Below are 14156 nucleotides of genomic sequence, written 5' to 3' on the forward strand. Positions count from 1 at the left end.
AGAAGCAGGCTCCACGCAGGGAGCCCGATGTCGGACTCAATCCTGGGTCTACAGGATCACACCCTGGGCTGCAGGTGGCACTAAACCGCTGTGCCACCGGGGCTGCCCTATTTAATTAGTTTTTGATTAAAAAAAAGATATTTAGGTATTTCAATTATTTTCCCTATTGTGCATAATTCAACAGTGAGCATCATATTGGCATATTTGTAACATTTTAAATATTTGCTTCATATTTTCTCCTTTCCATGGTGAATTTTATTTTATTTTAGATTTGGCCATAGATCAACTTCAAGACATTTCAGATTATTTCCAGTTTAAAAAAAAATGATTGTTGCTATGAATGCATATGTGTATGTATATGTACATGTATATAATAAAGAAAATTTGAGACCACCCACAAGTATAGAACAGATAGCTAGGAGTCTATTTCCTTGGCATGAGATGGGCTACGGATGGAACAAGAGAGGAGGTGATGGTTAGAATTCTGTGGAGGCATTGAATGTCTCTAGAGAATAATCATCCACATTTTAGCACTAAATCCTCTCAAATGAACTAGATCCCTGATGAATCACCACATGGAAAGCTTATCCATTAATAACCCATACCAACAGAGTTAAGTTTTAGTAGGTCATCCTTCAGTGTACATAATCAAGGAAAGCTCCAGCATAAAAGATGGAAACTAAAACAGAAGAAATGATGACCCTTGAGGAGAGAGATAATGAAGGTAACAAACATGAACTATTAATTATCTCTGGTTCTTATTAACCTCAGAGAACCCAGAAGTATCTATAAAACAAGAACAGGATACAGTGAAAAAGGAACAAACAAGAAAAACTTAGAAATAAAAATTAAAATTCAACAAAGCAGAATTTGAAGTTGAGGAAAACTTGAGAAAGTATAAGAAAGCAGTGATAGAAATGTTAGAAGATGAGTGATATGAGTATCATTCTAGGAATAGTGAAATTAGAGGGGAAGAAATTAACAGGTAACCATACCACTCTTTGAGTAATAATCTCATGTTTATAATCTTTGTTTTTTGTAATGGGGAGAAAGGCACTAGCATTACTTCTAGAATCAGTCAGCCTGAGGCATCAAGAAGCCATGGAAACAGATGCCTGGTTATTTGTAACTATAAAAAGCAGTTGGATTTTGAAAAACTGAACAAGAAAACACTGAGCTGGGATTTTCTTATAAACTGTCTCACAACTAAATTATTGATTTGTACCTCATGTCTTAGTGAGTGCTGTATATATGCTGTATATACAGTGGTATATTCTCTTCCCCCCACCCCCCCATATACATACCAATCTTTGGAGTCATCCTGGAATAATCTTTGGGTAGGTGGAGAAATTACCAAGTAACTAAAAGAAGAAAAACCTTCAGAACTGACAGACATGATTCTTTTTCTTTTTCTTTTTTTTTTTTTTTTTTTTTAGACTTTATTTATTTATTCATGACAGAGAGAGAGAGAGGAGCAGAGATACAGGTAGAGGGAGAAGCAGGCTCCATGCAGGGAGCCCGATGTGGGACTTGATCCTGGGTCCCCAGGATCACACCCTGGGCCAAAGATGGCACTAAACCGCTGGGCCACCGGGGCTGCCCATGATTCTTTTTTTTAAAGATTTTATTCATTTATTGGGGAGAGAGGGAGACAGAGTATATAAGATAGAGCACCAGCAAGGGGAGGAGGCAGTGAGGGGCAGGGAGAAAGGGAGAAGCCGACTCCTCGCTGAGCAGGAGACCAGATGAAAGGCCCCAGGACCTTGAGATCATGACCTGAGCCAAAGGAGATGCTTAACTGACTGAGCCACCCAAGGCTCAGGACATTGAATGTGCCCTAGGACATTGAATCTTTATATTGAAAGAGCTCACCAAACACCTGGTAAATTGGTTAAGAAAGAGCTATGCCACAGTGCATTATTATGAAATTTAAAAATACCAGCAATAAAAACAACCACCACTAAGGACGAGAAGACAAATGAAAGTAGTGTTTTTAACACTTGTAAGGAAAATACCTTCAAAGTTTTGAGGGGAAATAATTTTCAACTTGGAATTCTGTATCTAAAACAATGAAGTTTGAAGAGTAGGATGTATTCAGATATAAGGACAAAGAATATTTATCTTCTATATACCTTTTTCAGGAAAGTACTAGATGATGTGCTCCAACACATACAGGAATAAACCAAAAAAGGGGAAGATGGGCAATTCATTTAACAGTGGGTCTCTGTCAAGAGAAAGCAGTGAAAGGAATTCTAGGATGATGGCTATTAGAGTAGACCCAGAGAGCAACCAACTAGATGGAGTTAGAAAGTAGGCCTCTGAGATAGAGAGATTTGGTGAATAAGGGAATCAGATGGAGTGCTCGACTTAATGGAGTAGTTGAAATAAAGATGAAAGGCCTACAAAAGGAAGATATAACGTAGAAAAGAAAAGAAGGACTTATGGAAACTTGAAAAAAATAAATGGCTCTATCAGAAAAGAAGTTTATCAAGCATGCTGCCTACTTCTGCAGTGAACCACATTTATGTACTCTACAAATAGTATATTTAATTAAAGATGATTATATATAGAAAGTATGACAGGAGATGGGAATATTAATAAGAAAACATCCTCACTGCTCATTGCAGGCTAAATTTCCTAAATGAACAAAGTTACAGTTTTCATCATTTCTAAATAATATACTACCCAAAGAAATGGTATTGAGACTTCAGAGGCTGCAAAAGGAAGAAAAAGAGCTGTTGGTTTTCTTTCTACATTTGTTTGTAGTCATATTTGCATTGCTTCTATGGTTTAAAAAATTCAGTTATACAGAAACATGTTGAAAGTTAAATATTTCTGTCTTAATTGTATCATTTTTTATTTTTAGGAAACTTAGCTAAAGAACATACGTAGTGGGACGCCTGCTTGGCTCAGCAGTTAAGCGCATCTGCCTTTGGCTCAGGTTATGGTCCTGGGGTCCCGGAATCGAATCCCAATCGAGCTCCCTGCATGGAGCTTGCTTCTCCCTCTGCCTGTGTCTCTGCCTCTCTCTTTCTGTGTCTCTTGTGAATAAATAAATAAAATCTTAAAAAAAAAAAATATATATATATATGTAGTATTGTAATTACAATTCTAAACCAGGAGTTCAAACAGCTTATATTTCTATTTCATCTCGACTTTTATTAGCTCTTTGGGGTAGTTTAACCTCTAAATTCCAGTCTCCTAAACTGTAAAATGGGGTTATTTTACCTGCCCCTTATAGGGTTATTGTGAGACTGAATCAGACAGTCTGTGCAAGGCATATCAAAGTATCTGGCATATGGCATTTTCTCAGTAAATGTTAATATTAAAATCCTAGTAAAGGCAAAATTTTTTAAAGATATATTTATTTATTTTGAGAGAGCTAGCGAGTGCACATGAGTAGGGAGGAGTGGCAGAGGGAGAGGAAGAGAGAATCTCCAGCAGACGCCCTACTGACTGCAGAGCCTTACTTGGGGCTCCATCCTATGACCCATGAGATCACAACCTGAGCTGAAACCAAGAGCTGGATGCTCAACCGACTGAGCCACCCAGATGCCCTGGCAATTATTTTTTATACCTAATTGAATTCATTTACTAAAATGAATTTTTAAGAAATAAAATCTGTAAATATTTTTATATAAGGTATCAGTTACTTAAGTTAATTGTGTCTATTCTTTAAAACATCATAGAAATTCATTGTTCATAAATCTTTGAATAATCATTACAACACTGAAAAAATGAAGCATATAATTTCCTAAGAATACAGACTTTGAAGTTAGAATTACCTGGACCTGGGACTGCATCCTGACTGCACTATTATATTCTACTCATAAATTTAAGAAGTTTCTCAAAAAAAAAAAAAAAAAAAAAAAATTTAAGAAGTTTCTTTTTTATAATCAGCTTTATCGAGGTATAATTTACAAACAATAAAATTCATGATTTTTATGCTTACAATTTGTTGTGTTTTGGCAAAAGTGTACAAGAGTGTCACTACAGTCACCCTCTCAATGTAAAACATTACCATCATTGTGTGAGTGTCTTCCCTCTTCAAAACTCCCTTTCCTCACCTGTAAGATGGGGATAAAGCCTAGCAACCCAAGAGGGTTATAAACAGAGGCTAATTATATCAAGCGCCTTGCACAGGGAAGTCATTGCTAGTGTTATTATACTCATTGGCTTTTCTTCTTATTTTCTAGCTTCTGAAAGTTCTGCTGAGGACAGTGAGCAGGAAGATGAGACAGGTGCTCAAGATATAGATAACAGTGGCAAAGAGGACTCTAAGATTGATCATTTGACCCACACCAGAAATGATCTTCTTGCGAAAGAGGAACAGAACAGTTCATCATTGCTAGAAGAAAACAAAGTCCATGCAGATTTGGTAATGTCCAAACCAGTGTCAAAATCTCCAGAAAGATTAAGAAAAGATATGGAAGGATTATCTGAAGATACTGATTATGAAGAAGACGATGAAATTACAAAAAAGAGGAAAGATGTTAAGAAAGACACCACAGAGAAGTCTTCAAAGCCACAAGTGAAACGTGGTAAAAGAAGGTATTGCAATACAGAGGAGTGTTTAAAAACCGGATCACCTGGCAAAAAGGAAGAAAAAGCCAAGAACAAAGAATCGCTTTGCATAGAAAACAGTAGCAACAGCTCTTCAGATGAAGAGGAAGAAGAAAAATCAAAAACAAAGATGACGCCAACTAAGAAATATAATGGTTTGGAGGAGAAGAGAAAATCTCTACGGACAACTGGTTTCTATTCAGGATTTTCAGAGGTGGCAGAAAAAAGGATAAAACTTTTAAATAACTCTGATGAAAGACTTCAGAATAGCAGAGCAAAAGATCGAAAAGATGTCTGGTCAAGCATTCAGGGACAGTGGCCTAAAAAAACACTGAAGGAGCTTTTTTCAGACTCTGACACGGAGGCGGCAGCTTCCCCGCCCCATCCTGCCCCAGAAGAGGGGCCGGCAGAGGGGTCACTGCAGACTGTAGCTGAGGAGGAGAGCTGCTCGCCCAGTGCCGAGCTGGAAACACCACCTCCAGCCAGTGCTGACAGTAAACCCGCTGAGGAAAAAACAGCAGAGATCGGTGACAAAAAAGCAGAATTTCCTAGTAGTGGCAGCAATTCCGTGCTCAATACCCCTCCTACTACACCCGAATCGCCTTCTTCGGTCACTGTAACAGAAGCCGGTCAGCAGCAGTCTTCTGTGACAGTGTCAGAACCGCTGGCTCCAAACCAAGAGGAGGTTCGAAGTATCAAGAGTGAAACGGATAGCACAATTGAGGTGGATAGTGTCGCAGGGGAGCTCCAAGACCTCCAGTCAGAAGGGAACAGCTCACCAGCAGGCTTTGACGCAAGTGTGAGCTCCAGCAGTAGTAATCAGCCAGAACCAGAACATCCTGACAAAGGTGAGGAGCAAAAAGCACACATTGCCTTATTTTAAGATTTCCCTCCTTACGCTGTCAAGGGCTTCACAGTGTCTCCTGTTAGAACATGAGATGTTTAAATGAAATACTTGTGTGACCATGGTAAAATGGAAATTTGAAGGGTAATATGAGTGATGAATAGTGAATGAATTTAAAAGCTTGAGAAGGATTTAATGTCCTTTGCTTGAGCTATTACATTTCATAGTGGACCAGAACACATGCGAAAAGTGCATCCAAAATCCAAACCTGCTTGAAAATTCATTATACATGACTATATGGCATGAGCAGCTGAAATATATTTCTGTAACGTTGTTTTTGCAATTGTAATGTGCAGTTTCTCACAAACATTTTGATTTATTGACAGACCCCTCCACCCTTAACCAAATACTGTATGTAGGGGTTTGGAGCAACCAACTGTCCAGGCACTGCTTTCCTCAGACAACCGTGTCAAACTGATTTTCAAGCCTGACTAACTTGTGTGAGTTTGTAAAGGAATTTGCTGCTTTCTTAGTTGCATAGCTTCCAAATTGAAGGACCAGTGTGTATGTAAATAACCTACAGTAATACTTTTTGATTTTCCATGGAGTTGTTAAAAGAAATTCAAATTAGTACTTTCCAAAGTATTAGTGCCTTTTGATTTTACCATAGCTATACTTCTGTCTTCATTTTTCTTATAAACCACTTCACTCAGGTGTCTTCAAATGAATATAATATACACTGACACTTGACTTCGAAACATACTTTTCCATTGCAAAGATAGGATATATATTTTATATAACATACCAGTTTTTATTATACTTGCCTTACGTTTTTAGCTGAGTTTAAAGAGATGTGGCATAGATCAGATGAGTTAATTCCAAGATTCTCACACAAATATTTTTTTCCTTTTTTTCAGCTTTACTGAGATATAATGATGTGACACTGTCATACAAATCTGGACTTAAAACATTTCTTTTTAAAAAATAAATGTTGGGACACCTGGGTGGCTCAGTGGTTGAGCCTCTGCCTTCGGCTCAGGGTGTGGTCTCAGAGTTCTGGGACCAAGTTCTGCATCGGGCTCCTTGCATGAAGCCTACTTCTGCTCCCACTGCCTATGTCTCTGCCTCTATCTCTGCCTCTCTCTGTCTCTCATGAATAAATAAATAAATAAAATCTTTAAAAATAATAATAAAAATAAATATTAACTAAAAATATAGTTGCAATTCAGTTGGGATCATCATTATGTTTTCATATCATGCATATAACTACAGTATGTGTTCCATGGAAAAGAGCTAGAATATTCTTTTGACTGACTAAGCACTGCCTTTTTTGGAATCTTGATCTTGACCAGGTTAAAAAGTATTCAACTAAAGAAATACTCCCAAATTTAGGATAATAGAGACCATCTGCTTTATGAAATCAAAGCATAAAATATTTTTTAGAATTGATCTCTCTTTATTTTTTTTAAAGATTATTTATTTATTCATGAGAGACACAGAGAGAGGCAGGGACATAGGTAGAGGGAGAAGAGGCTTCCCGCAGGGAGCCTGATGCAGGACTTGATCCCAGGACCCTGGGATCACCCCCTGAGCCAAAGGCAGACACTCAACCACTGAGCTACCCAGGTGCCCCTTGATCTCTCTTTAAAATAAATTCTTAAGCACCGATTTCATATGGCTTCATTTTAAGAAATTTGTCTACCAATGTCAGAGAATTCACATTATAGCAAAAGTAAAAAGGGAAGTTTTACAACTTAAATTTAGGATTTCCCTCCAATTAGTTCACCTTAAGCTTTTTATTTCTTGCACCTGAAAGCTTCAGAATTAACACTCTTTTAGGGAGAAACCTGGCAATTATTTTTAAAACTCTGTGCTTCAACACAGTCATTACTTTAATAACCTCTTTATGTTTCATTTAAATTGTTATATTAAAATAGCATTAGGAGGGCAGCCCGGATGGCTCAGCAGTTTAGCGCCGCCTTCAGCCCAGGGCCTAATCCCGGGGACCGGGGATCGAGTCCCACGTGGGGCTCCCTGCATGGAGCCTGTTTCTCCCTCTGCCTGTGTCTCTGCCTCTCTCTCTCTCTCTCTCTCTCTCTCTGTCTCTCATGAATAAATAAATAAAAATCTTAAAAAATAAATAAATAAAATAGCATTAGGAAAAGTTATTAGTAAGGTGTAATTTAAAAAATTAGGAAGTTACAAACAAAACAGTTAATAGCCTATTCCTGTCTTTTTTTTTTTTTTTTTAAGATTTTGTTTATTTGACAGAGAGCACAAGCAGGGGGAGCAGCAGAGAGAGGGAGAAACAGGCTCCCCACTGAATAAGGAGCCTGTTACAGGGCTCAATCCCAGGACCCTGAGATCATGACTTGAGCTGAAGGCAGACACTTACCGACTAAGCCACCCAGGGCACCCCCCTAGCTTATTCCATTTTTGACCAAGGAAGCCCATCTTATATATTCAAGACTGATTTTACCATTTGTAACAGGACTAAGAAATGTTTCTTGTAGTAAGCATGCATAGTTTTTTTTTTAATCATATTTATATGTCATTACAGTATCTAACATTGTACTGAGTAGAGATGGGACTTTATTAATCTCTGAAGAAGTCTGGTAGATGGTACATATAATTAGAAATACTTAGAAACACAGCACATGCTGAGGACCATGTTAATAGTATAGAAAAGTGTCCTGAAACTACAGTCTGGAGGAGTGGTCATGACATGAAGCCTGGGCATGTCTTAATGAAGGGAAGGTCTTAGTGAAGATGTAGGATGTGGGCTAGTTCTTAAAGAGGAAGACATTTATGATGTTTCGGGATAATTTCCTGCCAAGAAGATGAAATATTTCTCAGAATTACTATGCTGGATTTGTAAATGGTATATGTGTCAACCAGTGCTCTGGCAGTGAGGTTATTGGTGAAATAAATAAATTGGTAAAATAACTAAGTGTGAATTAGTAAAATTTATCCCATTAATATAAATTTAAAGATTAATATCATTAAAATATATAGCATTAATATTTTCATCTGTAATTAAATCTTAATATTTATTTTGCTTTTATTGAATTTTAACAAATTTCAGTTTTTATTTTCAGCATTTACCTGTTTTTGAATTACTAGACTCATAAACTTCCAGTACTATTTTGAGAACTGTTTTTAGTTTTATCTGATTTTTCTAAGATGGATGTACCTACTTTATTTGCTTTTTTAAAACTCTTCTATTATGTGTAGTAATTCAGTTCATTAATGATAAGTAATTCTAAAAATTACAGTAATTTCTTTGATAATTGTACCTCTCATAAAGAATATGCATAGTTTCAGAGTTGTTCTCTGCTTCTAAAATGTGGAATTAATTTATACCTAGGAAAGCTTAATTTTACTTTGTGTTACTTAATAATTTCTTTCCCATCATAGCCTGTACAGGTCAGAAAAGAGGGAAAGAATCTCAGGGAGGAGGAAGTTCATCAAAAAAGCAGAAACGAAGCCATAAAGCAACAGTGGTAAACAACAAAAAAAAGGGAAAAGGCAGTAAGTGTGAAACCTCTTGTTATTTAAATATATAAATAATGGCGGATACGGTTTTTTTCCCCCCCATTAAGAAAAGGGTATTCAGGATATGGTATAGTTAAATATTTTGGTTTTGTCTCTGCCCTCAAAAAAGTCACACAGAAGTCTTCTGATCCTAGGTAAATTCTAGGATTAAGCAGTTTGGTGTTATTCAACAGTGGTATTGATTGCTGATGAATGATCAGGTAATCCTCTTTAAAATAATAGCCAATATAAGTTCAACATCTTTGTTAGTGTTATGTCCCACCCATTCTTTCCACTTGACATTATATGTACCATATATAATTGAAAATACTTTCAATTATATATTGTTTTTATTACAATGAAATTGATTGCTTTGTAACTCTTCAAGACAAAATCAGACTGAAAGAGATTAATCAAGATAGCTTTAGAGCTGTAATTCTAACAACTCCAGTCTACTACATTTATCTGTGGTACCCCAAACTGTGTGTCCCAAGAGCAGCTATATAAACAATACTAAAAATTTAACTTTAGTAATGGCTCTGTTTGTCAACCAACAGGAATTTATATACTGTATTTCTCCTGAGAGCTGCACATTTTATCTCTCTTTTGTAGACAAAGTGAGAAGCAGAAAATATGTAAAGAATTTTTTTTCAGGTGCCCCACACTGACCTCCTGCTGCTCTTCCAGGAGACTCCTGCCACCTCCACTGCCTGACCTTTGCTATCGGCCGGCTTGGCTGCACTTCAGTGCAGAAAAGGGTTATGCGGCCAGCTCCCCGAGGTTCTGCTGAGCCCATATGACTTCCAGGCGGTGAATATGGCGTCCCTCGGGGCCCCGGGCGGCTGTGCTCAGCAAGGCCATGAAAGCCAGGCTGAGGCAGACCACTGCATCAGAGTGGGGCCAAGCCTTGGGTGGCTTAGCTAGGAGTTGCCAGGGGTTCCAGAGCAGCAGTGGTGGGGTTGGGAGGGGATTCGTTTAAGATGTGTTTTATAAAGGAGTGGTGGCATTTCTTCATTCTCCAAACACCACAGTGGGAGGAGTTGCTGTGTACCTTTTCTATCTAGAATACTTTTCAGGCTTTGAAAGCCTAACTATGCTTTTCTTGGGGGTAGCTGTTGTTAAATAACGAAACAATAAATAAATGCTAAGTTGATCATCAATTACTTGGAATATCAAACAGGATATTTAAAGTGTTACTTACTACACAGTGATATTTTTGTCTTAAAGACTTTACCATTTAAATGACATTTCCTAAGAGGGCTCATCTTCAACAAATCACTTAATGTATTCCTATAATTTTGAGTACATCAGTTATATTTGATTGTATTCTATAACTGTTCTGTAGCAGTTATAGTTAATTATATTCTCCCATTTTAATTATTGGGCCAAAGGCTTGGTACATCAGAATGAGGAAACCATTCTCTGAGAATAATTTAGTAAAGTGGAACCAACCCATGGAATCTAAGATAATACTTTGTGTCCAGGAAGTGGTAATTCATGGAAATATCAATCCCCATCACCTATTCACATGGTAAACTGGCAAGGTTAAGCCTTTCTATTGGAGAACTGAGACTGATCAGCAGAGACAGATGTAACACAGTTATTACATAGATTTGTGAAATATTCATACTGAATATATTTACCAGAGTTGAATTGATGGTTTATTTTAGTCAACATGCTATGATATAGGAGTTAGTTAAGGAGAAAATCATGTACACATCAAAGTTTAGAGTTTGGGAACCCAAAGAATTTTTTTTTATTGAATTTCATGATTATATATCATTGTTTGCTTATGGCCAGAGGAGTAGGAAAAGTATTATATGAACATGATATGTATACAACCTAAAATATTAAAATTAAGTTCTTACAATGAGTCATTTTAAAAATGCTGTATTCTGTTTTTCATATAGTAATAGAATAGAATAAAAACGCATTCAAATATATAATTATGATACATTGGCAATCTATCAGGTGTAATGGAAGATTAGTTTGAATGATTTAAAAAAATATATTATTGGCAATTCAGGTAAGAATTTATTGGTTTTGGTTTTGTTGTCCTTCACTGAGATGCTGCTGTATTTGTACATGATGACTTTTCAGGTCTCTAGGCAGGATCTGTAAAGCAAGGTACTCACTTCAGTAGAAAATGTTAAATTGTTAAATTGTTCACTAAAATCTGTGACAAGTTTTTTGTTATTTTTTGGTTTACTAATGCTTTTCTTTTAACTTTTCTTTCAGCAAATAGTAGTGATAGTGAAGAACTTTCTGCTGGAGAAAGTGTAACTAAGAGTCAGCCGGTCAAATCAGTTTCCACTGGAATGAAGTCTCACAATACCAAATCTCCTGCAAGGACACAGTCCCCAGGAAAATGTGGAAAGAATGGAGATAAAGATCCGGATCTCAAGGAACCCAGTAATCGATTACCCAAAGTTTACAAATGGAGTTTTCAGATGTGTAAGTGACATTTAGTATATTGACAATGAAGAGGAAGAAACTTCAGGACAACCTGGGTCGCTCAGCAGTTGAGCATCTGCCTTTGGGTCAGGGCATGATCCTGGGGTCCAGGATCAAGTCCCGCATTAGTCTCCTTGTGGGAAGCCTGCTTCTCCCTCTGCCTATGTCTCTGCCTCTCTCTCTCTCTCTCTCTCTCTCTCTGTGTCTCATGAATAAATAAATAAAATCTTAAAAAAAAAAATAGAGGAAGAAACTTCAGCTTAGTAATGCTTTTCAGGCTAATAACTCCAAAAAGGAGGCTATAACCAAACTTAAGACATCATAACCGATGGCAGTGTAGAGAGCTTATTTGGATCTTGATTTGCATGAACAAGTTTCGAAAAGAAAAATTTCAAGGCAATTCAGACAAATATCAACATCGACTAGATAGATATTTATGATAAGATGTTAGAAATTTGCTTAAAAATAATCTGCACTTGGGGATGGGAGTTATCAGTGGGGTAGAAAGAGACAAGATTTGCCAATGAATGCTAATCACTGAAGCTGAATGTTGGTTTGTGGATGGCATTATTATTCTGTGTACTTTAGCTTACATGAGAAATCTCCATAATAAAAACTTCCTGAAAAAGATTACCCCAGAGTTTTTCACACATGGAGATATTCTTAGGAAATTGAAAACTGCTTTTTTAGAGCTTTTTAAAGTTTTCCTACTATTTAAAATTTATAAATTTATACATACGCAAAAAACAAGTTATACATAACTCATAAAAATCAAAAAAGAGGACAAGAAGAGGCTGAAAGACAAAAATTTATCTAAGTATGGTTTTTAGTGATATATTGTGATACTGTATGTGAATTTTTAGCATATGTATTTGATACTTATGATAGAATTTTTAGCATATGTATTTAGGTACTAAGTTTTTTAATTTTACGCATTTATTCAACAGATTCAACATGTATTATGTTATAAGCATATATAGGCATAGCTTTTCCTTTTTTTTTTTTTTTTTTAATTTTTAAGATTTTTAAGTAAGCTGCACCCAACAGGGGACTTGCACCCACTACCCTGAGATCCTGAGTCACATGTTCAACTGACTGAGCCATCCAGGTGCCCCTAAATAGGCATAGCTCGTTATGTTCTAGGCTAAGAAAAAAAAAATCTCAGGGAAACAATATCCATAAGCCTTATTTTAGTTCATCTGTCTTGACCTTTTTTTGCAACCACACTATATGCTTGCTTTTATGTGCTACAGTTTTGTTCAAAAATATGTATTGATGAAACGTTTAAATTCACAGCGGACCTGGAAAATATGACAAGTGCTGAACGCATCACAATTCTTCAAGAAAAACTTCAGGAAATCAGAAAACATTATTTGTCATTAAAATCTGAAGTAGCTTCCATCGATCGGAGGAGAAAGCGTTTAAAGAAGAAAGAGAGAGAAAGTAAGTTACTAACCTTACTTAAACAAGCAATTTATGACTACAGTTAGACTCTTGAGTTTACATCTGTGTATTGTTAGGCAAGTCCTTTAATCTCTCTGTCTTATTTTCCTCATCCATAAAATGGAAAATTTTATCTAAAGAAAAAATTATTTCAAATCACAATGTTCGCTTTCATGGAGTTTATAATCTGCCTCAAAAAACCCAAATTAGATTTCAGATAGTAAAGAACACTGTGAAGAGAATAATGTTAACCCAGGGATTGGATGTGTTAGATTACAAGTGGTCGGGACATTTCATTGAGACCTGAATGACCAGAGGAAGTGAGAGAAGCTAAATCTGAGGGAAAAGAGTTCTCTTAGTCTTCCAGGGCTGCCATAATAAAGTACCACAGGCAGGAGATACATGGCTTACCTCCAAATACTGTCACATTGGAAGTCAGGGCTTCAACATAGAATTTGGGGAGACAGAATTCAGTGCATTAGAGAGTCCTGGGCAGAGAGAACAGCAAGTATTCCCTAAGATAGAGGTGTGGGGTTTTTTGTTTAATTTTTTTTTTTTAACATTTTGGGCCAGATAATTCTTTGCTGTTGGGGGCTGTTCTGTGCACTGTAGGATGGGTTAGCATCAGCCCTGGCCTCTACCCACTGGGTGCCAATAGCCCGTGCCTCACAATCGTGACAAACAAAAATGTCTTCAGATGTTTTTCAGATATCCTCTAGGGGGCAAAATTGCACCCCAGGCTGGAAACAGCTGCTCTAAGGTGGGAAAGCACCTTAGTGCTTTCAGGAGCAGAAAGAAAATCACGGTGGTGAAAGTGGTAGAAACGTAATCTAGGTAGGCAGAAGCCAAATCCTGTGGGGCTTTGTAGGCAAGGATGACAGGTTTAGATTTTATTCTAAGTGAGATGGACAGCTATTTGAAAGTTTTAAACAGGAAAATGTTGTGGTCTATTTATAGTTTTTAAAGATCACTGCTATGTGGAAAGCAAACTCTAGATGGGCAGTGGTAGAGGGAAGCAATATCAGTTAGGGAGATGTTAAATTTACAGTGGCTTCTGGGGGCGAGTGACAGTGCTCTGGACTGCGTGCTGGGTTAACAGTGCTCACTGATGGATTCGGTGCAGGTGGAGGGAAGAAGCAGCAAGATGACCTGTAGGTTTTCAGCTGGAACACACGGCTACTTGGTGCTGACTTTGGAAATGAGGAAGACCAAAAAAAAAAAAAAAAAGGAAATGAGGAAGACCTAAAGAGGAAGACCTAGGGATCCCTGGGTGGCGCAGTGGTTTAGCGCCTGCCTTTGGCCCAGGGCGCGATCCTGG

At 37.2% G+C, this 14156-nt stretch overlaps 1 protein-coding gene across 7 annotated transcripts in view; it reads left to right on the forward strand.

Moving 5' to 3' along the window:
* The window catches only part of ARID4B (AT-rich interaction domain 4B), a 149762-nt gene that overhangs the window by 130843 nt on the left and 4763 nt on the right, over positions 1-14156 (forward strand). For 4 of the 7 annotated variants that reach the window (XM_072822988.1, XM_072822990.1, XM_072822991.1 and 1 more), the window contains 4 exons: positions 4197-5411; positions 8825-8938; positions 11180-11395; positions 12692-12838. In XM_072822988.1, coding sequence (XP_072679089.1) covers positions 4197-5411; positions 8825-8938; positions 11180-11395; positions 12692-12838 — 1692 coding nt within the window. Of the gene's footprint in view, positions 1-4196; positions 5412-5793; positions 5908-8824; positions 8939-9595; positions 9752-11179; positions 11396-12691; positions 12839-14156 lie in introns of those variants that run through there. The other 3 variants (XR_012029280.1, XM_072822993.1, XM_072822994.1) reach the window with 3 other exon arrangements.

This window comes from Canis lupus, chromosome 4 (assembly GCF_048164855.1).
Source record: "Canis lupus baileyi chromosome 4, mCanLup2.hap1, whole genome shotgun sequence".
NCBI classification, from domain to species: domain Eukaryota; kingdom Metazoa; phylum Chordata; class Mammalia; order Carnivora; family Canidae; genus Canis; species Canis lupus.